This window comes from Jaculus jaculus, chromosome 14, assembly GCF_020740685.1.
Source record: "Jaculus jaculus isolate mJacJac1 chromosome 14, mJacJac1.mat.Y.cur, whole genome shotgun sequence".
Taxonomy (NCBI): Eukaryota; Metazoa; Chordata; class Mammalia; order Rodentia; family Dipodidae; genus Jaculus; species Jaculus jaculus.
Window position 1 is genome coordinate 4,173,506 of NC_059115.1, and position 24,196 is coordinate 4,197,701.

Here is a 24,196-nt window from a genome sequence, read left to right on the forward strand (position 1 = left end):
CCGGTTCGAGGCTTGGTTCCCCAGGACCTACGTTAGCCAGATGCACAAGGGGGCACACACATCTGGAGTTCATCTGCAGTGGCTGGAGGCCCTGGTGCACCCATTCTCTCTCTCTGTCTCTGCCCCTCTGTCTGTCTGTTACTCTCAAATAAATAAATTAAAAGTAAACAAAAAAACTATTTTTAATTTAACAGTTATTAGTATTTTTAAAAGTAATTATTTTAAAAATTCTTATGGGGGCTGATGAGATGACTCAGCCGTTAAAGGCACTTGTTGCAAAGCCTGACAGTCTAGGGATGGATTCCCTAGGACCCAGGTAAAGGCAGTGTACAAAGTGGTGCAGGCGTCTGTCTGGACTTTGTTTGCAGTGACAAGAAGCCCTGGTGTGCCACTTCTCTCTCTCTCAAACAAATAACATATTTAAATGAAAATATGTTTTAAATTTTAAAAAGCAGAGGAGAAGGCTGCTGCAGCCTCAAGGTTTGTGTCAAGATCAAAAGAAGCAAACATAGTGTCATGGAGGTTTGCTAAGTCACTTGTGACTCAGTGCTTTCTAGAGCTGTCACCCATCAGAGACTCAGAGGAGCCTCTGGGAAAGTCAGGGCCCACCAGGGTGCATCCTGCCCTGCCAGCACAGGCAGGGTATTTTGGGCCATTGCCTCAGGCTTCCAGTCACGAGCACCAGATGACCAGCTGGACTCCAGGCTTAGGAACACATTGGTCTCATGAAGTCCAGGCTGACCTCAAACCTGCTGTGTGGCCAAGGATGACCTTGAACTTCTGCTCTTCCTACCTCTGTTTCCTGAGTGCTGGGATTACAGGTGTGTTCTACCACACCCAGGTAGGAGTTTTTTTTTTGGGGGGGGGGTTCAAGTTAGATTCTCACTTTAGACCAGACTGACCTGGAATTCACTATGTAGTCTCAAGGTGGCCTTGAACTCACGGTGATCCTCCTACCTCTGCCTCCTGAGTACTGGGATTAAAAGTGTGCACCACCATGCCCATCTTATTTTATTTTTATATTTGAGAAAGAGAGAAAGGGCACACCAGGGCCTCTAGTCATTACTAATGAACTCCAGACACATGTATCCAGCCTTACATGGGTACTGGGGAATCAAACCAGGGTCCTTTGGCTTTGCCAGCAAGCACCTTAACCACTAACCCATTATTTCTTTGCAAGCAGAGAGAGAATGAGAATGGGCATGCCAGGGCATCTTGCCTATGTAAACAAACCCCGATGTGTGCCCTCTGTGTCGCCGTGTGGCTGCTTGGTGGCTTCCTCCATGTGACCACACGTGAGGTGGTAGTGGGTCCGGTGGCCGTGTCTGTCCTCAGTGAGCCTCGCACAGCGGGGAGCGTTGCTGGGCGGCACTGGGGCCGCGGGCGTTGTCTCGGGCCCGGGGCTCCAAGCAGGCGTGCTGCTTGTAGTTGAGGGGTGCAGCAAGGGCAGACCCCCTCCCCTGCTCTGCCCATCCTCCAGGGGCTTCCTGTCAGCCATGGTAGCCTGTCAGCTCCTCACTGCCTCCTGCACCCACCTGACAAGTTCTTCCAGAGACTTCTGCTTATGTTAAGTCAGGCTTCTTGGCTGCTGTGCAGAAAATCATTTCAGGAGAAGTCAGTGAGAAGAAGCAGAGGTCAAGTTGATTAGGAAGAGGCTGCGCCTGGGAAGACGGCTCCGAGGCTCAAGTGCTTCCGCACAAGCACGAGGGCCTGAGTTCCAGCCCCGGGACCCACGTAGACAGCAAAGCTGGGCCAGCGCCCTGGAGTCCTGTGTGGCGCAGAGGAAGAGAACAGCAGCTGCGTTCAGTGAGACTTGGACTCCAGGAAACCAGGTGGAGGAGTAATAGGGAAGCACTCCCGAGGTCGCCTCTGCCCTCTGCACGTGTGCATATGGGCGTGCCCCTCTGACCATGTGTGTGCATGCACAATGCTTATTTATTGGGCTGGAGAAATGGCTTAGTGGTTAGGGTGTTTGCCTGTGAAGCTTAAGGACCCAGATTCGATTCTCCAAGTCCCATGTAAGCCAGGTGCACAAGGTGGTGCGTGCGTTTGGGGTTCTTTTGCAGGAGCTGGAGGCCCTGGTGTGCCATTCTCTCTCTCTCTCTCCCTCTCTCTCTGTCTCTAATAAAGAGATCTTTTGCTGGGCATGGTGGCGCTCACCTTTAATCCCAGCACTCAGGAGGCAGAGGTAGGAGGATCACCTTGAGTTCAAGGCTACCCTGAGACTACATAGTGAATTCCAGGTCAGCCTGAGCTAGAGTGAGATCCTACCTCGAAAAACCAAAAAAAAAGAAAGAAAGAAAGAAAGAAAAGAAGTCTTTAAAAATATATTTTATTTATTGCATACATGGTACAAACTCCAAAAAGGAGATTCTTAAAAAATTTTTATTCGTTTGCAAGGAGAAGTGGTGAGAGAATGGGTACTCCAGGGCTTTTTGCCACTGAAAACTAATTCCATATGCATGTGCTACTTTGTATATCTGGCTTTATGTGGGTACTGGGGAATCAGGCTTTGTCAGCACGCGCCTTCATCACTTAGTCATTTCTCCAGCCCAGATTTTTTTGTTTTGTTTTGTTTTGTTTTTGTTCAAGGTAGGGACTTACTCTAGCCCAGGCTGGCCTGCGTTCTCTCTGTAGTCCAAGGGTGGCCACAAACTCATGGCAAGCTCCCTACCCATGTCTTCTAAGCACTGGGACTACAGGCTGTGTGCCACACCCAGCTAGAAAAAAGAGATTGTAAAAATTTTTATTTATTTTTAAAGTATTTTAGTTTTATTTATTTGAAAGAGAGAGAGAGAAAAAAAAAAGTGACAGAGAGATTGAGAAGGGGCTCTCCAGGGTCTCCAGCCACTGCAAACAAACTCAGATGCATGTGCCACCATGTGTATCTGGCTTACGTGGGTACTGGAGAAGGGTCTGGGGCCTTAGGTTTTGCAAGCAAGCCCCTTAACTGCTAAGCCATCTCTCCAGCCCCACATTTTTGTTTATTTGCAAGCAGAGAGAGAGAAGAGACAGACAGAATAGGGCCTCCAGACACTGCAGACAGACTCCAGATGCTCTAGCCACTGTGTGCAACAGGCTTTATGTGAGTAGGAACAGAACTTGGGTTGTTAGGCTTTGCAGGCAAGCTTCTTAACCAGCAAGATCTCTTTACAGCCCATAAGTGAATTTATTTACTTGTTTATTTAATTGTTTATTTTGTGTGTGGGTGTGCCAGGGCCTCTTGCCACTGCACATAAATGTCAGACACGTGCACTACTTTTTGTGTCCAGCTTATATTGGTGACTTTGGAATCCATTCTGGGACAGCAGGCTTTGCAAGCCATTGCAAACAAGTGCCTTTAAATACTGAGCTATCTATCCAGCCCCATTCAAAGAGGGTTTTTATTATTATTTTTTACTCATTTTTATGAGAGAGAAACAGAGTATTGACACGCCAGGGCCTCTAGTCACTATAATCGAACTCCAGACATAGGGGTGTGCCATCTTGTGCACATGGGTAACCTTGTGTGGTGGCATTACCTTGTGTGTCTGGCTTACATGGGTCCTGGAGAGGCAGAAGTAGGAGGATCACAATGGGATTTAAGACAAGAGCCACAACTCCCGGTTTTAAATAATTTTTTTTTGTTGTTTTTTCCCCACTATGGCTTGGGCAGGCAGACACAATCCTGGCCTCTGTCCATGAAGCTTTGAGGCTGAGAGCAGATCTCCCACTGTGCAGATGTGTACACTGAGGTGCAGTTGCTTGGTCTCCAGCCAGTGCTAGGTTTGAGTGGAGGAGTGCACCCTGGTGTGCAGCCTCTGTCCCTGTTTGCACTGGCTTCCTCAGAGTAGTAGTATTTTTTAAAAATATTTTCATGTATTTGAGAGAGAGAAAGAGAGAATGAGCACACTAGGACAAATGAACTCTAGATGCATGGGCCACCTTGTGCATCTGGCTTAATGTGGGTCCTGGGGAATTGAACCTGGGTCTTAGGCTTAGCAGGCAAGTGCCTTGCCTGCTAAGGCATCTCTCCAGCCCAGGGTATTCTCTTCTCCTGCTGTTCCTCACACCACTGCTGTTCACTGTCCCCGGGTCTTCTCTGCTCTCTCAGCCACCTAGCCCTGGGCCAGCATTTGTGTACGCCACACGAGCAGTATTTCTGAGGCGGGGCGTGGGGGCTGCCTGAGGCAGCTGCTGCCTGGGGAGTGGTTCTGGCTCTGCTCCTTGCCGACTTGTCAGGCTGCCACTGTGTGCAGAGCCCCAGCCCTGAGCTCATGCTCGGAGCAGGCCGGCTCCCTGGCTACTTCTGGAAGCCTCTGGACATCATTGGCTGTTTTCTCAGCCATGAAGTCAGAGCCAGTACCTGCAACATCAGGGTATCCTGGTTCTTCAGGGCTGGGGAGGTGACTAGGCATCCCAGAATCTGTCAGCAGCTGGAGCTGGAGCCTGCTTTCGGCCACCCCACTCTCTGTAGCTTCGGAGCTCTCGTCCTGGGCTGGTTAGTTGTACTTGCGTAGTGGTTCACACACTCAGCCAACCCGGACTGAGCTCTGTGCCCAGTCTAGCGCTGGGGAACAGCAGTGACCAGTGATAGAGTTTTTGCCTGCAAGTGCAAAGCCCTTGGTTCCATCCAGGGAACTAAAGCAAGTTTGCATGATAATGATGTAGACGTGCTTGTTTGTGTCTTATTTTCCATATTTCTGTTAATAGCAGAGAGACAGCCTTTTGTGTGCAGTGCAAGCACTGCCGGTCCTAACATGCCGTGCGCCTGCTCCAGTGTGCTTCAGGCCGCACGGGCGGTGTGTGTGGGGCACAGGCACGGGCGGTGTGTGGGGCACAGGCACGGGCGGTGTGTGTGGGGCACAGGCACGGGCGGTGTGTGTGGAGCACAGGCACGGGCGGTGTGTGTGGGGCACAGGCACGGGCGGTGTGTGTGGGGCACAGGCACGGGCGGTGTGTGTGGGGCACAGGCACGGGCGGTGTGTGTGGGGCACAGGCACGGGCGGTGCGTGTGGGGCACAGGCACGGGCGGTGTGTGTGGGGCACAGGCACGGGCGGTGTGTGTGGGGCACAGGCACGGGCGGTGTGTGTGGGGCACAGGCAGTGCTGTCAGGACACTCTGTGTCCTCGTAGGGTTGATTTTGGATTAGTTTAATTTGTTTTGGTGTTGGGGGAGGTCGAGGTATGGTCTGTTGCCATGCTTTTTGTGACCCTCACATTCAGTTATGTGTCCCATGTGGGGTTGGGACCCACGGTTTCAAAGCATTGCTGTAGGACACACTGAGCCACAGTCAGATCCTTGTAGCCTGGAGGATCTTGCTGGCGATAGGAGTGCCTCTCCCGAAAGACCGGGAAGCTGCTCAGAGGGGCTGGGAACCAAGGCCTGAGTGACAATTACTCCCTGGGGAGAGAAGAGCACGTTAGGAAGGAGGACCAGGTGGGTATACAGATTCCCATGCAGACTCCATGGCAGTGCCCCCTATCCTGGGTCTTAACTCATCCTGGGATCAGAGTAGTTCTGTGGCTGAGCCTGGTCACCGCAGCTCACCTCGCTGGTGCATGTCTGAAGGCAGCGGGGGGGGTGGGGGGTGGAGGAGGTGGGGTGGTGATGGGGGTGCCTGCAAGTCCTCAGCAGGTGAAGCATCTCCTGGGCCTCGCACAGGTAAGGACAGGATAGCTTGCAGGCTGGGCTGTGACTGTCAGGCTGTAGGCACCTAGCAGGCATGAGGCCTCCTGAAAGCCAGTACTCATGGTTGGCATTGTTGGCTTTGCACCATGAACCAGAATGTGACGGTCTAGAAGCGCCACCTACCGAGCCTGCCCTTCCTGGGCCCTGTGACCAGTGTTACTGAGGGGCTGCTGGGGTACAGGAGCCCCAAGTGGCCGCGCCACCATACTTCCTGGCTGTGCTAAGAAGCACAGGCAGACATTCTTCAGACCACAGAGACCCCGCCTGGGCCTCCCCGCCGCTAGTGGATGCGTGTCTGGGCCTGTGGACCACCTCCCCACCGTGTCCTTGTCTCGCAGAGCACCCTGGGGCAGGAGGGAGGATTGCTGGAGATGAATGATGACAGGGACCGGGGAGGGGAGGGACGAGAGCGCCCCTGAAGGCCGTGGTGGTGTCGCAGTCAGCTTCACGCTGTGGCACAGAGCACCTGACCAAGGGCAGCCTGTGGAGGGTGGGTTTATTTTGGCTTACATAGACTGGAGGGGAAGCTCCATGATAGCGGGGGAGATGAGGGCTCGAGCAGAGGGTGGACATCACCTCTTGGCCAACATCAGATGGACAACAACAGCAGGAGAGTGTGCCCAACACTGGCAAGGGGAAGCTGGTTATAACACCCCTGAGCCCGCTCGAACAAGTCTGTTTCCCAAATTGCCACCAGCTGCGGACCTAGCAGTCAGAACATATGTTTATGGGGGATCAAACCAGCACAGTGGTCAAGCAGTGGAAGAAGAAAGTCCTTGGAGTATGTAGTCCCTCGGGGTCTTGTCTCTGGGGCACCTGTCATGCTTCCCCAGGAGTGCTGTGGCCCTCAGTGAGCATCCTGGTGTGCAGCCTCCTACCCCACTTCCTGGTACCCCCAAATTACCCTTTGACAACCCTGCTTCCAACTGTCTTTATCCCTTGGTGTGGAAATACAGTCCAAGTCCGTACTTCTGCAGCTGCTGTTTACTGGCCACCCTCTGGGCAGGCCCTGGTGGGAGCCCCCAGCATGTCACATTCTAGTTGAAGGTATGGAGAAGGTCCTCTGGCCCTCACCCCGGGGCCCAGGCTTCTTCCCAGACCCTCTGGCCCCTGCAGACTGGGCACCAGCTCTGATCGGTCTCCCCACTCACTCCCACATTGACCTGGTTATCTCTTGTGTGTGCAAGTGTACACATGGGAGTATGGACATGAGTGTGCCTCAGTGTGTGTGTGCAAGTGAACACAGGGGAGTAACATAAATGTGCCTCATTGTGTGTGTGCAAGTGTGCACGTGGGGGTACTGACATGAGTGTGCCTCAGTGTGTGTGTGCAAGTGAACACAGGGGAGTAACATAAATGTGCCTCATTGTGTGTGTGCAAGTGTGCACGTGGGGGTACTGACATGAGTGTGCCTCAGCGTGTGTGGGGGCCAGAGGGTGGTCTTGCTTGTTGGTCTCCACTTTCCACCTTGATGGAGCGTCTCTTTTTTCTTCTGGTGTGCACACACTTGCACATGTATGCATGTATGTGTGTTGTGTGTGTATTAAATGTGTGTGTGAGATGCACATCAATGCATGTGCATATGGACAGCCAAAGGATGCACAAGGTGGCTCATGCATCTCGAGTTCCTTTGCAGTGGCTGGAGACCCTGGCATGTCCATTTCTCTCTCTCAAATAAAAATATTAATGAAAGTGTAATTTCGCCTGGGCAAGTGAGTGAACACTCAGGAGCAAGATTGCTGGGTCGAAGGGTCTGCACGGGTATACTCAGGACTGCCCTTGCCAAATGGCCTTTGAAAGGGATTGTACTGGTTTTGCCCTCAGCAGCTGCATGTTGTAGGAGCCAGTGTCCCTCAGGCCACCCTACAGCATGTGCCACTAAGCCTCTGGTAGTCAGCCTTCTCACAGAAGTGACAGCCTGGTGTGCTTCCATTTTGGCTAGTGTTTCTCTTATGAGACTTAGTAGGTGAGTGTTGTGCATGCCTGTATTCTCAACATTTGGGAGGTAGAGGCAGGAGGATCTGGAGTTCATGGCCACCTGGGCTACATGAAGTATGGTCCTAAAAAATGATTCTGGCCAGGCGTGGTGGCACATTCCTTTAATCCCAGCACTGAGGAGGCAGAGGTAGGAGGTTCGCTGTGAGTTCAAGGCCAGCCAGAAACTACATAGTGAATTCCAGGTCAGCCTGGGCTAGAGTGAGACCCTACCTCGGGGGGGGGGGGAAGAAAAGATTCTGGGGCTGGAGAGATGGCTTCGTGGTTAAGGTGCTTACTTGCCTGCAAAGCCTAAGGACCCAGTTTGACTCCCCAGTACCCATGTCAGCCAGCTGCTCAAGGTGGCAAACATACGACTGGAGTTTTTGGTTTCTTTTGCAGTGGCTGGAAGCCCTGGTGCATCCATTCTTTCTATCTGCTTTTCTCCCCCCACCCCCTTTCAAATAAGATGTACCAGAGCTAGGCGTGGTGGTGCATGCCTTTAATCCCAGCACACAGGGAGGCAGAGTTAGGAGGATCGCTGAGTTCAAGGTCAGCCTGAACTAGAATGAGACCCTACCTCAACCCCCCCAAAAAAGATTTACCAAAAAGTTTACAAAATGGGTCTGAGCCCCACTTCCCACGTTGGGAGGGCTCGGGTGGAGAAGTTGGTGACCATGTGGAGGCTCCACACTGGGGAGTAGAGCCTGCCCAGCAGCAGTCATGCAGCCAAGCTTGGAGGATGGTCTGCGAGCCTCAGCCACGGGCCACGGGCACTCAGGAGGGCTCCTTGTTTGGCTGTGGAGGCCTAGGGAGGCCGTGTGTTGGTCAGGCGTGGGAGTAGCAGGTTCCACCTGCAGAGCTGTAGAAGGCCAAGCCAGAGTGCTGCTGAGGGCTGTGGGGAGACGGGACAGGGCTGTGTGGCTGTCCCTCAGCGGGTGTCCAGCCAGCCTTCCAGGAAGATTGCTCTGCTTAGGACCAGCTTGACACTTGAGGTCCCACAGGGAAAGCCAGATCTACCAGACTGTCTGCAGATATCTTCATGAAGGAAGAACAGTGTTTCTAAGCCCCACACTGAAGCCCAGGCCTGACAACCTCAGCTTTCCCAGGTCAGGGCCAGCTAGCCCCGGGTTTGAGCCTGCTCCAGGTTGCGTGACCATGGGAGATAAAGACAGATGCACAAAGTGACACATGTGTCTGGAGTCTGGGCTAGAGGCCCTGGTATGCCCTTATAGTCTCTTTCACTCTCTCTACTTACAAATAAATCAAACATTTGGGCATGGTGGTGCACACCTTTAGTTCCAGAGGTAGGAGGAACATCATGAGTTTGAGGTCACCCTGAGACTACATAGTGAATGCCAGCTCAGCCTGGGCTAGAGTGAGACCCTATCTTGAAAAGAAACAAAAACAAACATGGCATAGTTACCAGGTGCCTGGTGAATGCCCAGAAGGGAGGAGGGAAGCGCGGAGCATGCGCATCAGTGCGGGGTCCCTCAGCCCGATGACCCCGAGTGAGCAGTGCTGCGGACAGCACAGGCCGTGGCCGTTCTGCTGGCTCCTAGGACTCACGGTGCCGTGGAGGCGGCACACTGTCTAGCTCCAGACTGCCACAGCTCCCGCTGCATGGGCTGAGAGTGGTGGGGCAGGAGTCTGAGGCAGGAGTGTGGCCATGAGGTCGAGGCAAGCCTGGGCTGCATAGTGCAAGGCCAGCTTAAGACTACAGACCCTGTCTAAAAAAGAACAACAAAAACAAGCCTGGAGAGATGGCTTAGCGGGTAAAGCACAAACAAAGCCAAGGGACCTCTGGAGGGCGAGAGCTGCTTGTCTGTACTGCCAGCACGCGCCTGTACTGGTGGGGTTTGGAGATGATTGCTGGGTGAGTGGCTCCTCGGTAGGAGCTCGTGGGGTCCCATTTCTACATCAGGGTGAGGAACAGAAAGGGAAAATGAATTGGTTTCTGTGATGGAGCCCTGAGCTATTAATATGACTTTAGACTTTAGACTTGGCTGGGTCCAGGGTCTCGGACAGCACCCGTGGGATGCCGGTGTCTGAGCTTGGCTCTCCTCTGAATTGGCCTCTCCTCTGTGTAGATGCCAGGATGGCTGCCAGTTGCTCCAGAAACGGGAGGTGCTCTTAGCCACACTAGCGGAGAGATGTCCTTTCAACATTGGTCCTGAGGCTGGATCAACAGGGGCCTTCCTGTCCCCAACCTGTCACTGACCGGCTGTGGGACTGGCATTCGTCCATTCCTGGAACCTTGGGGAGGATAGCAGGAGTGGGGCCACATGGACGGTGCAGCCCCGAGCTCTGAGACGCCAGAGTTGGGTGACCAGGGTTACCCTGGACAAGGAAGACATAAGCAGGTGCCGCTCTGCTGGCCTCAGGCTAGTTGGTCCTTTCACTTAATGTCAAGGTCAAGTTCTCTGTGGGACTGTTGCGTACCTGCCAGGAGATCCCTGCCTGGAACTATGGAGGATTCACAGGCTCTGCACAGGACTCCAGCCCTCCACTTGAGGCTCTGTTTCAAGACGTGTGGCCCAGCGCCCAATCAGGAAAGACAGCATCTCACAAGCCACCAGGCCACCAGTTGTAGGAGCACAGCCAGAATGGGAACTCCAAGAGGACTAGGTCACTCCAGGCTGGTCATTTTCCTGTCAAAACCTCAGTTTCATCTGCCAAATATGAGATGATGCCAGGCGTGTTGACACATGCCTTTAATCCTAGCCATTGGGAGGCAGAGGTAGGAGGCTCACCATGAGTCCAAGGCCATCCTCTACATGCACACTGTGATTTGCATGCGCCTGCACTCACATACACATCAAAAAGAAAGATGGCTGCAGAGATGGCTCAGCAGTTAAGGCGCTTGCCTACAAAGCCTAAGGAACCAGGTTCAATTCCTCAGTACCCACGTAAGTCAGATTCACAATGTGGCACATGTGTCTGGAGTTCATCTGGAGTGGCTAGAGGCCCTGGCATGCCCATTCTCCCCTTCTTCCCCTCACCTCTTTCCCAAAGTAAAATATATATTTTATATATATAATAGGAAAGGCCAGGCATGGTGGCACACACCTTTAATCCCAGCACTAGGGAGGCAGAGGGAGGAGGATCACTGTGAGTTTGAGGCCACCCTGAGACTGCATAGTGAATTCCAGGTCACCCTGGGCTAGAGTGAGAGTCTGCCTCAAAAAACCAAGAAAGAAAAGAAAAAAGGAAAGACAGCTAGGTGTGGTAACACCAACCTTTAGTCTCAGCAGTAAGAGAATCAATCACTGTGAGTGCAAGGCCAGGCCTGGGACCACAGAAGTAGTTGCAGGTAAGTCTGGGCTATAGTGAGACCCTGCCTTGAAAAACAAAGAGAGAGAGACAGGAAGGAAGGAGTGTGAGAGACCATTCAGGCCCTCGCTGGGAGCCTGGTGTTCAGGTTCCCTTCTCGTGGTGGGCACAGGACACAGCCTGGAGGAGTAGACTGCGGTCTGAGCAGCCCTGCCCTGGGCTCCTGCAGCTTCCCGGCAGTGGCTTCCAAAGGATGGCTATGCCCACCTTTCTACAGCTTCCAGCAGCCTGGCACCACTTGAGTCATGCTGCCCCCTGGTGCCCAGGCTGTCCTTGCATTGCATCCGCACCCTGCACCTGTGTATACACATGAGGGACATCTCCTGGCGCTGTTACCTGACGCCTAGCGTTGGGTTTCTCACTGTCCTTTGGGGGAACCAGCAGCCAGTCCCGGGGAGGGGCTGCTCACTGCAAGTTTCTGCCTGCTAGCCATGCAGCGGTGTTCTTGGAGCTCAGGCCTTGTTCTCCCCACATTTCTGGGTCTTGACGCTTGAGCTTTCTTTCTGCCATCCTTCCTGTGTCGTCCGTTCATGTCCTCCCGGCCTCTTCCCTCTCCAGTGCAGGCAGCCAGAGGACGGAGCTGTGGCGTCACCTTTGTGTGCGGGCCTCGCGCTCTCAGGCCCATGACTTGGCAGCCATCTTGCTCTCTGGCTAGCTTCCCTACAAGGCAGACATGCAATTATGCCCATCTCATGGGATCCAGCACAGCACTGGCTAAATGAAATTGCTCACGGAAAGTACTTGGTGTAGCTGAAGTGTTGTGGTGCATCCCTGAAATCCCAGCCCTGCAAAGGCTGAAGCAAGGGCTAGAGAGATGGCTTAGCAGTTAAGACCCATGCCTGTGAAACTTAAGGACCCAGGTTCAGTTCCCCAGGATGCACGCAAGCCAGATGCACAAGGGGGCGCATGCATCTGGAGTTTGTTTGCAGTGGCTGGAGGTCCTGGCATACCCATTCTCCCTCTCTCCCTGTCCCTCTCTGTCTCTAATAAATCAATTAAAAAAAAAGAAAGAAAGAAAGCTGAGGTGGCCAGGCATGGTGGCACACATCTTTAGTCCCTGTACTCGGGAGACAGGAAGGAGGATCGCCATGAGTTCGAGGATACTCTGAGACTACATAGTGACTGTACATAGAGACTACATAGTCAGCCTTGGCTAGAGTGAGACCCTATCTCAAAAAACAAACAACAGCAACAACAAAAAGCTGAGGCAAGAGGATCTTGAGTTCAAGACCAGCCTGGGCTACATAGAGACCTGGAAGCAGTCACCTCCACCATCTGGTTCTCCAGTGGTGTCTCCCGCAGCCCTGGCAGGGCAAGGACCAGGGTGTGGATCTTAGTTTAAGTTATCACCTCAGCAGGGTTACCCCCACCACAGCCTTCTTTTGAATCCTTGTGTACACAACCACCCGCCTTCTCAGACAGCATCTTGAATTCCAGCTCCTACTTACATCGCAGTTCAGTGTTGGGCTTGAGCAGGTTGGCACACTGAGGCCTGCCCACACGTCTGCATTTACTGTGTGCCAGCGCCCCACACATTCAGTCACACCTGTCCTGGGACCTGGATCCTGTGGGGACCAATAGCTGCTTTACAGGAAAGCGCTGGCTGTAAGACCCAGGCTGGCTGTAGTCCGCGCAGGGACGCCAGCGCCGACCACACCAGATGTCAGAGCTGGGCAGTGAGCACAGGGCCAGCTGAGGTTTCCTCCCAGGCAGAGGGGCAGTTGAGAGCCAGGGTTCCGCCCAGGCAGTGTGGCTCCAGAAGCTGTATCTTCAATCCCTTTGTAACACTGTCTCCAGTGGACACAGAGCGTGCTGTGTAGTGAAGAGTAGCTAATGTCTGCACGGGAGGCAGCTCCGCGTCCACCTGGCTACAGGCGCTGGGGCTGCAGCCCCACCGCTTCCTGGGACCCGGCCTCAGACCACCCAGTCTCCCACGAGCCTCTGCGCTCGCATGCTGCCCTTGCTCCCTGTCCCTCTGAGCAGCTGGTCACCGGTCAACAGAGTGCCAGATAGAGGCTCCCAGAGGACACTGCTTCAGGCCAGCTGTCAAGGCCACTGTGTCTCCCTTTGCCCTGCTGTGCTGGGCAGCAGGTAATCCTGGCAGGGTGCTTGAAAGGGCACAATCCTGTCACCACGCTCTCTTCCCTACTTCTTTAAGAGACTTCATTTGCCTGGAAACCAGAACCAACAGACACCCATTTCCCTGCTTTCTGAAACAGCACTGGTGCCACGTGACCCTCCGTACAGTGGCTCGAGCATGGTGTGGGTGGCATAGCAGGCCCTGCAGGCAGACCTGGGCACACTACCTGTGTTAGGCTGGCACGTTGACTCTTCTGGGTGGGTGCTGAACACTGAAAGCCTGCGGGGGTGCCTCAGGGGGGCTCTGTCCATGCGTGGGTTGTGGGCTGCCTAACGTGTGAAGCCCTTAGTTCAAACCCCATAGTACATGTACGCTGGCAGTGCTCAGCCAGTGCGTGCATCGAAGCCACATGCTTCCTTGACGTGAAGTCTCTTGCTAAACCCAGGGCTGCTGTCTTTGTGAGCTCCAGCAGCTCTCCAGTCTCTACTCCCCACAGGACGAGGGTCAGAGCGCAGCTGTTGACATGGGTGTCGGGATCAAACGCAAGGTGAACCAGGCCTTCATGCTTGTGCAGCAAGAGCTCTTACCACTGGGCCATCTCCAGCCCCTTGTGTGGTGGGGCTGCTGTTCAGTGAGTGACTCAGCGCGCTGTGGTGAGCAGGCGAGTTGGGCTGCAGGAGTCCGAATGGAGTTTAACTCCTTTGTGACGTTCTGGTTTGAGGCGGGGTCTCGCCATGTAACGCAGGCCTCAAAGCCAGTGCTCCTGCGTCAGCCTCCTGCAGGTTAACATTGCAGGTGTATGCCACTACGCGCAGCTTAATCCCAGTTTGTTAAAGGCCCAGAAAGCCCTGCCTTCCATTCCATGTGGGGACGGGCTGTACCGGGGCTGGCCTCGGGCTGCGTCCCTCATGGATGTGTCAGGCGTGCCCGTCACCGTCACCCTCCGTTCTGTGTTCTGTGTCTGACCTGCCCTGTTACCAGGGGACATGTTTAGCCATGGGCTGTGCTTCCGGAGGGGAGAGTCTGAGAGGCATGTGGCTTTACAGTGAGGAGAAGAGTTCAAATCCTGGCTCCACTGTGTACCAGCTCTATGCCCTTGGGTGAGGGTCTTGATCTCTCTGAGCTTTCTTTGCTCATGGGGTGGAAGTGAGGATTCATATTCATAAAACAGTAGGTGAATCCCAGCACTCGGGAGACTGTGCAGGAGGATCACCGTGAGTTAAAGGCCACCCTGAGACTACAGAGTGAGTTCCAGGTCAGCCTGGGCTAGAGTGAGACCCTACTTAGAAAAATTAAAATCCAACAAGGACTGGGATATAGTTCAGTTTTGCAGAGTACTTGCAGGCTCAGAGCCCTGGATTCCATCCCCAGCACCACATAAACCAGAGGTGGTAGCACACTCCTGTAATCCCAGCACGTGGGAGACTGCCCAGGGGGATGCCACGTGCCAGGCCAGCCTGGGCTACGTAGCAGGTTCAGGCTGTCTCAGACAGCAGCAGTAGTAACGTGACAACAACATAAGCTTCTGAAACGCGGAACGCCTTCCTTGAGTCTGACCTGTGTGGTGGTCAGTGTTGGGGATGTGGGTGGCCTGTCCTTCTGGAGCTCCTGGTGTGGTGGGGGAGGAATGCGGACTGTGAGCTGTGTGTGGTAGTTGGGGGCCCTGCGAGCTGGGGAGCCCCGTAGACACTGTGCTGGCCTAGCACTGGGAGTGGTGGAGCCCTGCCCTGGCTGGGGGTCCAGGTGGACAGCTGGTTAGGGGCTGAGGGGTGACATGTTGCTCCTCTGTCCTCAGCTCAGAACGTGACAGTGGACGAAGTGATTGATGCCTACAGGCAGGCCTGCCAGAAGCTCAACTGCCGCCAGATCCCTAAGCTCCTCAGACAGCTCCAGGTACGGGGCGGGGCACAGCTGTGAAGTGAGCCAGGCTCCTTGGACAGGCCAAAATCATGGGAAATGAGAGATGTCTATATCTGTCAGCCACCAAGGATATTATCTTCCTCAAGTGTAGCCATGTTAGTTGGGTGTGGTGGCGCGCACCTTTTTTTAAAATTTTTTTTAAAAATTATTTATTTATTTATTTGAGAGCGACAGACACAGAGAGAAAGACAGATAGAGGGAGAGAGAGAGAATGGGCGTGCCAGGGCTTCCAGCCTCTGCAAACGAACTCCAGACGTGTGCGCCCCCTTGTGCATCTGGCTAACGTGGGACCTGGGGAACCGAGCCTCGAACCGGGGTCCTTAGGCTTCACAGGCAAGCGCTTAACCACTAAGCCATCTCTCCAGCCCGGCGCATACCTTTAATCCCAGCATTCGGGAGGCAGAGATAGGATCACCATGAGTTCGAGGCCACCCTGAGACTACAGAGTGAGTTCCAGGTCAGCCTGGGCTAGAGCGAAACTCTGTCTTGAAAAACCTAAATGTATGTGTGTGCACACGCACGTGTGTGTGTAACCATGAGTACACTTCCTTAAGTCTGTTCTCCAACTGTATTCCTAAAAGCCTGAACTACAAGGGCAGGGTGGTGTGACTCTGATGCTCAGGCAGTAGCAGCAGGAGGGTCAGGAATTTGAGGTCAGCCTGAGCTACATAGTGAGACCCTATCTCCACAACAAAAGCTAGGGCTAGGAAGATAGCTCAGTGGTTAAAGGTGCTTGGTCCACAAGCCTGAAGAGTGGAGTTCTGAACCCCAGAATCCACACCAAGCCTGGTGCCAGTGGCACTGTGTCTAATCCCAGTGCACCCATGGCACTGGGAAGCAGACTGGGGAGAATCCTGAAGCACGTGGGCCAGCTAGTCCACAGGTTTGAGACCCTGTCTTAAACTAGATGGAAGGCACTTCAAGGTTATCCCCTGACCTCCACATGTGTGCCATGACTGAAACACACACAACTTCTGGGTTATAAAAGTAATATTCCCTTGTTGCTAAAAAATATTTTTAGGGGGTTGGAGAGATGGCTTAGTGATGAAGGTACTTGCCTGTGAAGCCTAAGGACGTAGGTTCAACTCCCCCAAACCCATGTAAGCCAGATGCACAAGGTGACGCATGCTCACAAGGTGGTGCATGTGTCTGGAGCTCAATTGCAATGGCTAGAGGCCCTAGCCTGCTAATTCTCTCTCCCTCTCATTCATAAAAAAGTAGTAGTACTACCTTATTGTTAAGAAAAAAATTCTTTTTTTTTATTTACGGGGTTGGAGAGATGGCTTAGTGGTTAAGGCACTTGCCTGCAAAGCCTAAGGACCCAGGTTTGACTCCCCAGGACCCACATGAGCCATATGCACAAGTTGATGCATGTGCACAAGGTGACACATGCACAAGGTGGTGCATGCATCTGGAGTTTGATTGCAGTGGCCAGAGATCCTGGCATGCCAGTTCTCTCTCTCTCTCTCTTTCTTTCTTTCTTTCTTTCTTTCTTTTCTTTCTTCCTTTCCTTTCCTTTCCTTTCCTTTCCTTTCCTTTCCTTTCCTTTCCTTTCCTTTCCTTTCCCTTTCTTCCTCCCCTCCCTCCCTCCCTCCCTCCCTCCCTCCCTCCCTTCCTTCCTTCCTTCCTTCCTTCCTTCTTTTTGGTTTTTCGAGGTAGGTTCTCACTCTAGCTCAGGCTGACCTGGAATTGACTATGGAGTCTCAGGGTGGCCTCGAATTTATGGCGATCCTCCTACCTCTGCCTCCCAAGTGCTGGGATTAAAGGCATATGCCACCATGCCTGGCTATACCAATTCTCTTTCTTTCTCTCTTTCATTCTTGTTTTTTCTCTCTCATTTAAAAAATATGTGTGTGTGTGTGTGTGTGTGTGTGTGTGTGTGTGTGTGTCACACGTCTTTAATCCCAGCACTCGGGAGGCAGAGGTAGGACGATCGCTGTGAGTTCGAGGCTACCCTGATACTACAGGTCAGCCTGGGCTAGAGTGAGACTACCTTGAAAAAAAATTACATTTTATATTTATTTATTTATGAAAGAGAGAGAGAGAGAAATGGTGCACCAGGGTCTCCAGCCATTGCAAACAAGCTCCAGATCCATGCGCCACCTTGTGCATCTAGCAAAGTTTATATGGGTGCTGGGTAATCAAACCTGGATCTTTTGGCTTTGCTAGCAGGCACGTTAACTGCTAAGCCATCTCTCCAGCCCACTGACTCTGATTTTTAGGAATTTTAAGCACAAGGCAGACACAGTGGCCCATGCAAGTGCAGACATGACAATCACAGTCCACTTCTCATTTCTTGTGTGTCTCATCACCAGGAGGCCGTGTGGTTCCTGGTCCTTGGCGTATTCAGCGCATGTGCAGGAGGAGGGGTTACCAACTCAGGAATGCAGGCACCAAGGGCTTGTCTAGCTTGATGTACCTAAAGGCTCAGTCCCCTGTCACGTTGCTGGAACTGGACCCTGTACCCTCCCCTTGCTCCATCTCAGTGGTGCCTCTTGTAGCTGTCCTGTGTGCTGCCCTCTGCTCCTGGGCTTGGGCATCCTGCAGAATTTCCACAGAGGGCACTGCCCAAGGAAGAGTCACCCAGCATGGTGTGCCATCTAAGGCAAAAGTGAGGGCAGCCAGGCCTGTGCTTTACTGAGCAACTGTGATGCCAAGGCCAGCCACCACCTCTTCGTCCCTGGGCTTCATCACATGTCCAACCCTTCAGTGATGTGAACCCAGAGGACAGGACCTGGTGTTGGAGGAGCCAGCTTGGGTCCCACGGGGACAGGATGGGATGACTCCTGAGCTGATGGCTTTACTCCTTTCACTGAGCAGCCAGCTGTCAGCCTGCCCACCTTGGTCCCTTGGCTCTCCTCACCCAGTGTAGTCCGCTCAGTGCCACCCATGGCATGCTCCCTCACACCGTTAACTGGCCTGCCTGGTTCCATCCTGGTGGGCTTGTCCTGAGACCCTGGTCAAGCCTGCCCTGGCACCATCTGGGCCTTCGTTGAGCAGCCCTCCCAGGCTCATCCCAGATGCCACCACTGTGGGCCAGCTAGGTTTCTTGGCAATTGCCTTGCCTTGACCATGACCCACCTGGCTTTCTTAGGAGTTCACAGACCTTGAGCAACGCATCAGCTGCCTGGACCTAAAAGGTGTGTGTCCTGACAGCACGCCAGCGGCGTGGAGGAGGGGGGTGCAAGAGCCCGGCATGCAGGGGTGCGCCTGGGGTTCGGTGGCCCCTGCAGGGAGCTCTCAGCTCTGCAGGAGGTCAAGGCTGGCTGGGGTTGGGCCTTGTCCATCCTCCACTGGACACGCAGGCCTGTGACAGACACGGCCTGGCCTGCCTCCTCCCAGGGGAGAAGCTTGACTACAAGACCTGTGAAGCACTGGAAGAGGTCTTCAAGAGGCTGCAGTTCAAGGTCGTGGACCTGGAGCAGACCAGCCTGGATGAGGATGTGAGCACCCGCTCCCTGGGCCCCCACGCCCCTCTGAGGGTTGCGTGGCAGAAGATCTCTAGATTAGAGCTGGCAGCAGGGTCGGACAAGGTCAGGGCCTGGTGAAGGATAAGAGCCAAGACATCCGAGGTGACTGGCGTGGGACTGATTAGGACATTCCCTTCCAGGAATCCAGAGTTGGAGGGACACAGGCAGTCTTGTAGGAAGGGTCCTGGGCGGTGGGCAGGGTCCAGAGATGGTAAGACAAGTTGGTTACATAGCATAGCAGTGAAGACCCGGGGTGTCTGTCACCTGCGTGGGGCACAGCTACCCTCGGGAGCTCCTTCCTCCTGATCCCACGCTGTTTACCTGCCCAGTGTGCCCCTGTCCTGACGAGCCTGGTGGAGGAACCCGTATGCCTTCACTGGCCACTGAGCTTCAACCAAGCCCGGCCTGCCCTCCCCTCCCTTTCCAGGGTGCCTCTGCTCTCTTCGACATGATAGAGTACTATGAGTCTGCCACACACCTCAACATCTCCTTCAACAAGCACATTGGCACCCGGGGCTGGCAGGCCGCTGCCCACATGATGCGCAAGGTGGGTGCCTCGCCCCAGCCACTTTCTTGGTGTGACCAGCTCTAAGGTTCTGAGGTCATGAGCCTCAGACTGTAGGCTGTTACGGGTTGTTGGGTGGGATTCTGGGGCTGGTGCAAAGCAGTGTGGGGGGGAGGTAGCCACCCCCAGGCCCAACTGCCCTGCCCTTCCTTAGAGACACCAGCCTTGGTTCACTCATAGACAGGATGTCTGGTTCGGGAAGAGGCTGGAGGGTCCGAGCCACAGGAATGGGGGCGTGGACACAGGCCCGGGTTGTAAAACCATAGACCAGCTGTGGGTACTCAGTGACTCCTCCCCTTCTCCATCCCTGCCAGACAAGCTGCCTGCAGTACTTGGATGCCCGAAACACACCCCTGCTGGACCACTCGGCGCCCTTCGTGGCCCGTGCACTACGGATCCGCAGCAGCCTGGCCGTGCTGCACCTGGAGAACGCCAGCCTGTCGGGGCGACCCCTCATGCTGCTGGGTGAGCCTGGGGCCTGCTGCTGGCCGGGGCTGGTACTCGGGGCGAGGCCAGCTAGTCACTTGCCCCTCCTCTCCCCAGCCACAGCCCTGAAGATGAACATGAACCTTCGGGAGCTCTACCTGGCCGACAACAAGCTCAATGGCCTGCAGGACTCGGCCCAGCTGGGCAACCTGCTCAAGTTCAACTGCTCGCTGCAGATCCTGGACCTGCGCAACAACCACGTGCTGGACTCGGGTACCCGCCCTGCTGGGGCCCAGAGCTGCCCTTGACACAGACGCAGAAAGAGTACTGCCAGGATGCCAAAGATCAGAACAGGAAGTGCAGGGCTGTCAGTGGGGCCCCTGTTCCCAGCCTAGAGATCACGGGAGGTGGCAGGTCAGGGAGAGTCTGTGAGCCATGCTTAGGGTTAACAGAAGTGTCCCTGGGGACTCACAGGACACTGACCTTAGGCCTCCCCTAGGTCTGGCCTACATCTGTGAGGGCCTCAAGGAGCAGAGGAAGGGACTGGTGACTCTGGTGCTGTGGAACAACCAGCTCACACACACGGGCATGGCCTTCCTGGGCATGGCGCTGGTGAGTGGTCTGACCCTGCCCCCGCCCGGGTCAGTCTGCTGAGGGGCCCTTCGCCTCAGAGGGCGGGCCCCGCTCGGCCGCGCTTTCTTCACGGCCTCTCCGCTCACGCTGGGCCGTCAGCGTCTGTGAAGTGACCAGCAGCCTCTGGTTCCTTACCACGGGCTGCGAAGGAAGCCGAGCTCCAGGGCCGCGGCGGGCCCCGCGTGCCCACTGGCTCCGGTGTCCTTCGGCCGCCCCGGGCCGGGGCGCCATGGGCGGGAGTGGGGTCTGCTGGGCTCTTGCTGGGTTTGTGTGGCGTGGGCCGTGGATTTGGGGGAGACTTCAGGCCACCGCGCCGCTCTTGCCGGCTGCGGTTCTGACTCCCCAGGCCCGGCTTCCCGCCCTCGCCCTCGCCCTCACCCTGCCACGCGCCTCCGCAGCCCCACACGCAGAGCCTGGAGACGCTGAACCTGGGCCACAACCCCGTGGGGAACGAGGGCGTGCGCAACCTCAAGAACGGGCTCATCGGCAACCGCAGCGTGCTGCGCCTCGGCCTGGCCTCCACCAAGCTCACGTGCGAGGGTGCGTGCAGCGTGCGTGCGTGCAGCGTGCGTGCGTGCGTGCGTGCTGCGTGCTGGGAGGGGGGCCGGGCCTGCCGGGCGGGCGGCAGCCGGGAGTGGCCCGCGGCCAGCCCCTGCGCTCCTCTCCCAGGCGCCGTGGCCGTGGCCGAGTTCATCGCCGAGAGCCCCCGCCTGCTGAGGCTGGACCTGCGGGAGAACGAGATCAAGACCGGCGGGCTCATGGCGCTGTCGTTGGCCCTCAAGGTGAACCACTCCCTACTGCGCCTGGACCTCGACCGCGAGCCCAAGAAGGAAGCGGTGAGCCCCGGGCGCCTCCTGCAGCCACCCGGTCCGGGCAGGGGCAGCTGGGCAGGGAGGGCGGGCGGGCCAGGCCACCGGAGCCCTAGCCAGGCTGCCCCGCAGGTGAGGAGCTTCATGGAGACGCAGAGGGCGCTGCTGGCCGAGATCCAGAGCGGGTGCCGGCGGAACTTCGCGCTGGGGCGCGAGCGCGAGGACAAGGCGCCGCTGCAGCTGCCGGCCTCCGCGTCCATGCCCGAGATCCCCGCGCCCGAGCCCCGGCCTCCGCGGGAGCCCCCCGACCCAGCGGCCGGTGGCACCCACAACGGGACGCCAAGCCCTGGGCCGGGCCTAGACTCCAACTCGGACTCAGACTCGGACTCTGACGGGGAGGAAGAGAAGGACGCGGAGAGAGAGGAGGCCAGCTGTGACCAGAGTCCCCCTGCCCCCTGTCCTGCCCTGGTGCCCTCCACAGACTCCTTGGGCCCTGGGGACAGAAGCCCCACAGGCAGCCCCTCCTCCCCCACTGAGCAGCGGATTTCTGTGTCCAGCCCAGGCCGGGGCCACAAGGTGTTTGTGGTGACCCGGGTGGAGAGTCCACCTGAGAGGCCAGAGCCTCCCATTCCCCCCACCTTGGTCTCCTCTCCTCCACCCTCCCCTCCTGCTTCTCCTGCCCTTCCAGCTCAGGCCACGGACACCCAGGACCCAGGGTCGTCTGAGCCTCAACCCCAGCCGGCGCCACCTCAGGCAGTGCCACCACTGCCCAATGGACTAAAGCCTGAGTTTGCCCTCGCACTGCCCCCAGAGCCACCCCCAAGGATGGAGGCCAAGGCGGGTAGCTGTGGCCTGGAGCACGGTGAGAGAGGGAACGGGGAGGGCGCACGCAAGCGCCTGCCTGTGGGGGACTCTGCTTCCTAAGATGGTCTATAAAGGGACAGGGACAAGAGGTCTTGGGGTCTTGGGCCTTGGGCCCCACATTGGGGCCTGCCACTCTCCTAGGGTGGAGTATGTGGCTTGGATCCCCAACTGGTAGGGCCAGGCGGGGGAGGCCACAGTGTGCTCCTTGCGTGCCTCTGAGGGAGCCCTGCCCACCCCACAGAGCTGTGCTGCCCCCAGGATGCCAGTGAGCTGCAGGAGCTGCTTCTAGACGCCAGTCAGGAGGCCACGCGGGACACACTGTGACACTCACTGTAGGTGGGACTGGGCTGCGGGGGTGAGCAGCAGAGGGGAGCTCCATGCTGACCATTTACCCACCCACCTCTGCACTCCCCAGTTCCTTTGTGCTGGTCTACGATGAGCTGAGGCCAGCCGTGAGGATCTGCAGACCACCCTCAGCCCCCCCAGGATGCCAGGCGGGGTGTCCCGGGCCACACATCAGAAACACTACAGCCACATGGCATTGGGACTGGGCGTGGCTACCCCGGACTTGAGCACTTCTATTCATCCTTCTGCCACTCGAGGAGGCCCAGTCTCTGGGTTGGGGTGGACAGGAGGAAGACCAGGGCAGGAGCAGCTCTCCAGGGTCACCAGCCACAGGCTGCTTGTTCTTGGAGGGTCCACCTGATCAGGCTGCCCTGGGAAGGGCAAGAATCTAGTGGTGGGATGACCCCTGACCCCTCATGGGACCTGGCCGCTGGGCTGGGGTGTCGGTGGTGGTAGAGCTTGCCAGCCGCCCTGCCACCTGCAGAGGGCGGGGGCTGGCGCAGAGGAGCAGAGCTTTTTTTTCTTAAGTGCAATAAAATCTGTCAGGGAGCTGGGCACGCAGCAGTGGGGTTCGTGGGACCCTGCTGCCCAACCTCTGAGACTGCGCCCTGGGAGGCACTACAACCGTGGGCGGCGGGTGGGTGGCTGGGTGTGGGTGAGGGTGGGCTGGGCAGGACGGCCCTGTAAGCGCTCTGTCGTCACACCTTTTCTAATAAACCAGAGCTGCGTTCACCAATGCCTCTGCTTTGTGCTGACCTGAGGTGCCCTGCCACGGGTGAGAGGGGCTCAGAGCTGGGTATCACAGAGCACCTGCCAGCTTGGTGCCCATGGCCCTCAGAGAAACCAGTAGGCTAGATGGGCATGGCACAGCCTTCCACTGCCCAGCACAGCACGTCACTTCAAGCCCTTGGTGCTTCCCTGTCCTGGGGGTTGGGCAGCCTGGGCACTTCCCGGCTCCACCAGCCTAGGTACCAGGGTGTTGCATGTGGGCCCAGTGACAGCAGGTCCACTCTGTCCTCTTGCCCCATTTGTTTGGGTGGCAGTATGCACAGGGCCCATGGGCTGCAGGCGCTGGGGTTTGTGGACCAGTCCTAGAAGAGCTCCGTTCTTCAGTGTGGGGAGAAGTGCCAGGCCCGGTGGCTGCTGGGGAGGCAGGGGCCGGAAGAGGACATACTAGCCTGCGTGAACTAGGGAAATCCTGTCACAGAAAGTAAAAAGTGGCTAGGGAGATGGCTCAGCAGTTAACACTTGCCTGCAAAACCTTACAACCTGGGCTCAGTTTCCCCACTACCCACATAAAGCCAAATGCACAGTATGGTGTGTGGGTTTGGAGTTCATTCCTTGTTGTGGCTAGAGGCCCTGGTGTGCCCATTCTATCTGCCTCTCTCTCTCAAAGAAATAAAAATTTTTCTTTTTTTAAAGTAAAGAAGGTGGGCTGGAGAGATGGCTTAGCGGTTGCCTATGAAATCTAAGGACCCGGGTTCGAGGCTTGATTCCCCAGGACCTATGTTAGCCAGATGAACAAGGGGGCACATGCATCTGGAGTTCATTTGCAGTGGCTGGAGGTCCTGGCATGCCCATTCTCTCTATGTATATCTGCCTCTTTATCTGTCGCTCTCAAATAAATAAATAAAAATGAACAACAACAACAAAAAATTTAAAGTAAAAATGGTGAGCCAGACATAGTGACGCACACCTTTAATCCCAGCACTCGGGAGGCAGAGGTGGGAGGATCGTCTTGAGTTAGTTCAAGGCCACCCTGAGACTCCATAGTGGATTCCAGGTCAGCATGAGCTAGAGTGAGACCCTACTATGAAAAACAAAACAAAGAAAGTAAAAACGGGTGTGGTGGCCCACGCCTTTAATCCCAGGCAGAGGTAGAAGATCACCATGAGTTTCAGGGCCACCATGAGACTACATAAATTCCAAGTTAACCTGCGCTAGAGGAGACCCTGCTTCAATAAACAACAACAAAAAGGTAAAAAGTCTGGGGACTAGCTCAACAATAGAGAGCAGGTGTAGAATCCACAGTGAGGGGCTGGGGGCGTGGCTCAGAGGTAGAGCACTTGTCTAGGATCCACAGTGAGGGGCTGGGGGCGTGGCTCA

General features: G+C 55.6%; 1 protein-coding gene across 2 annotated transcripts in view; it reads left to right on the forward strand.

Annotated features, from left to right (window-relative positions):
• Positions 1-22,725, forward strand: part of Ppp1r37 (protein phosphatase 1 regulatory subunit 37) — a 35,748-nt gene extending 13,023 nt beyond the window's left edge. The window contains exons 2-13 of one of the 2 annotated variants that reach the window (XM_045134424.1): positions 14,854-14,951; positions 18,073-18,118; positions 18,321-18,421; positions 18,876-18,995; positions 19,328-19,478; positions 19,557-19,712; positions 19,939-20,051; positions 20,471-20,612; positions 20,742-20,908; positions 21,014-21,743; positions 21,987-22,081; positions 22,161-22,725. In XM_045134424.1, coding sequence (XP_044990359.1) covers positions 14,854-14,951; positions 18,073-18,118; positions 18,321-18,421; positions 18,876-18,995; positions 19,328-19,478; positions 19,557-19,712; positions 19,939-20,051; positions 20,471-20,612; positions 20,742-20,908; positions 21,014-21,743; positions 21,987-22,069 — 1,907 coding nt within the window. In that variant the 3' untranslated portion in view covers positions 22,070-22,081; positions 22,161-22,725. The remainder of the gene's footprint in view (positions 1-14,853; positions 14,952-18,072; positions 18,119-18,320; positions 18,422-18,875; positions 18,996-19,327; positions 19,479-19,556; positions 19,713-19,938; positions 20,052-20,470; positions 20,613-20,741; positions 20,909-21,013; positions 21,744-21,986; positions 22,082-22,160) is intronic. The other variant, XM_045134423.1, reaches the window with a different exon arrangement.
• Positions 22,726-24,196: the final 1,471 nt, after the last annotated feature.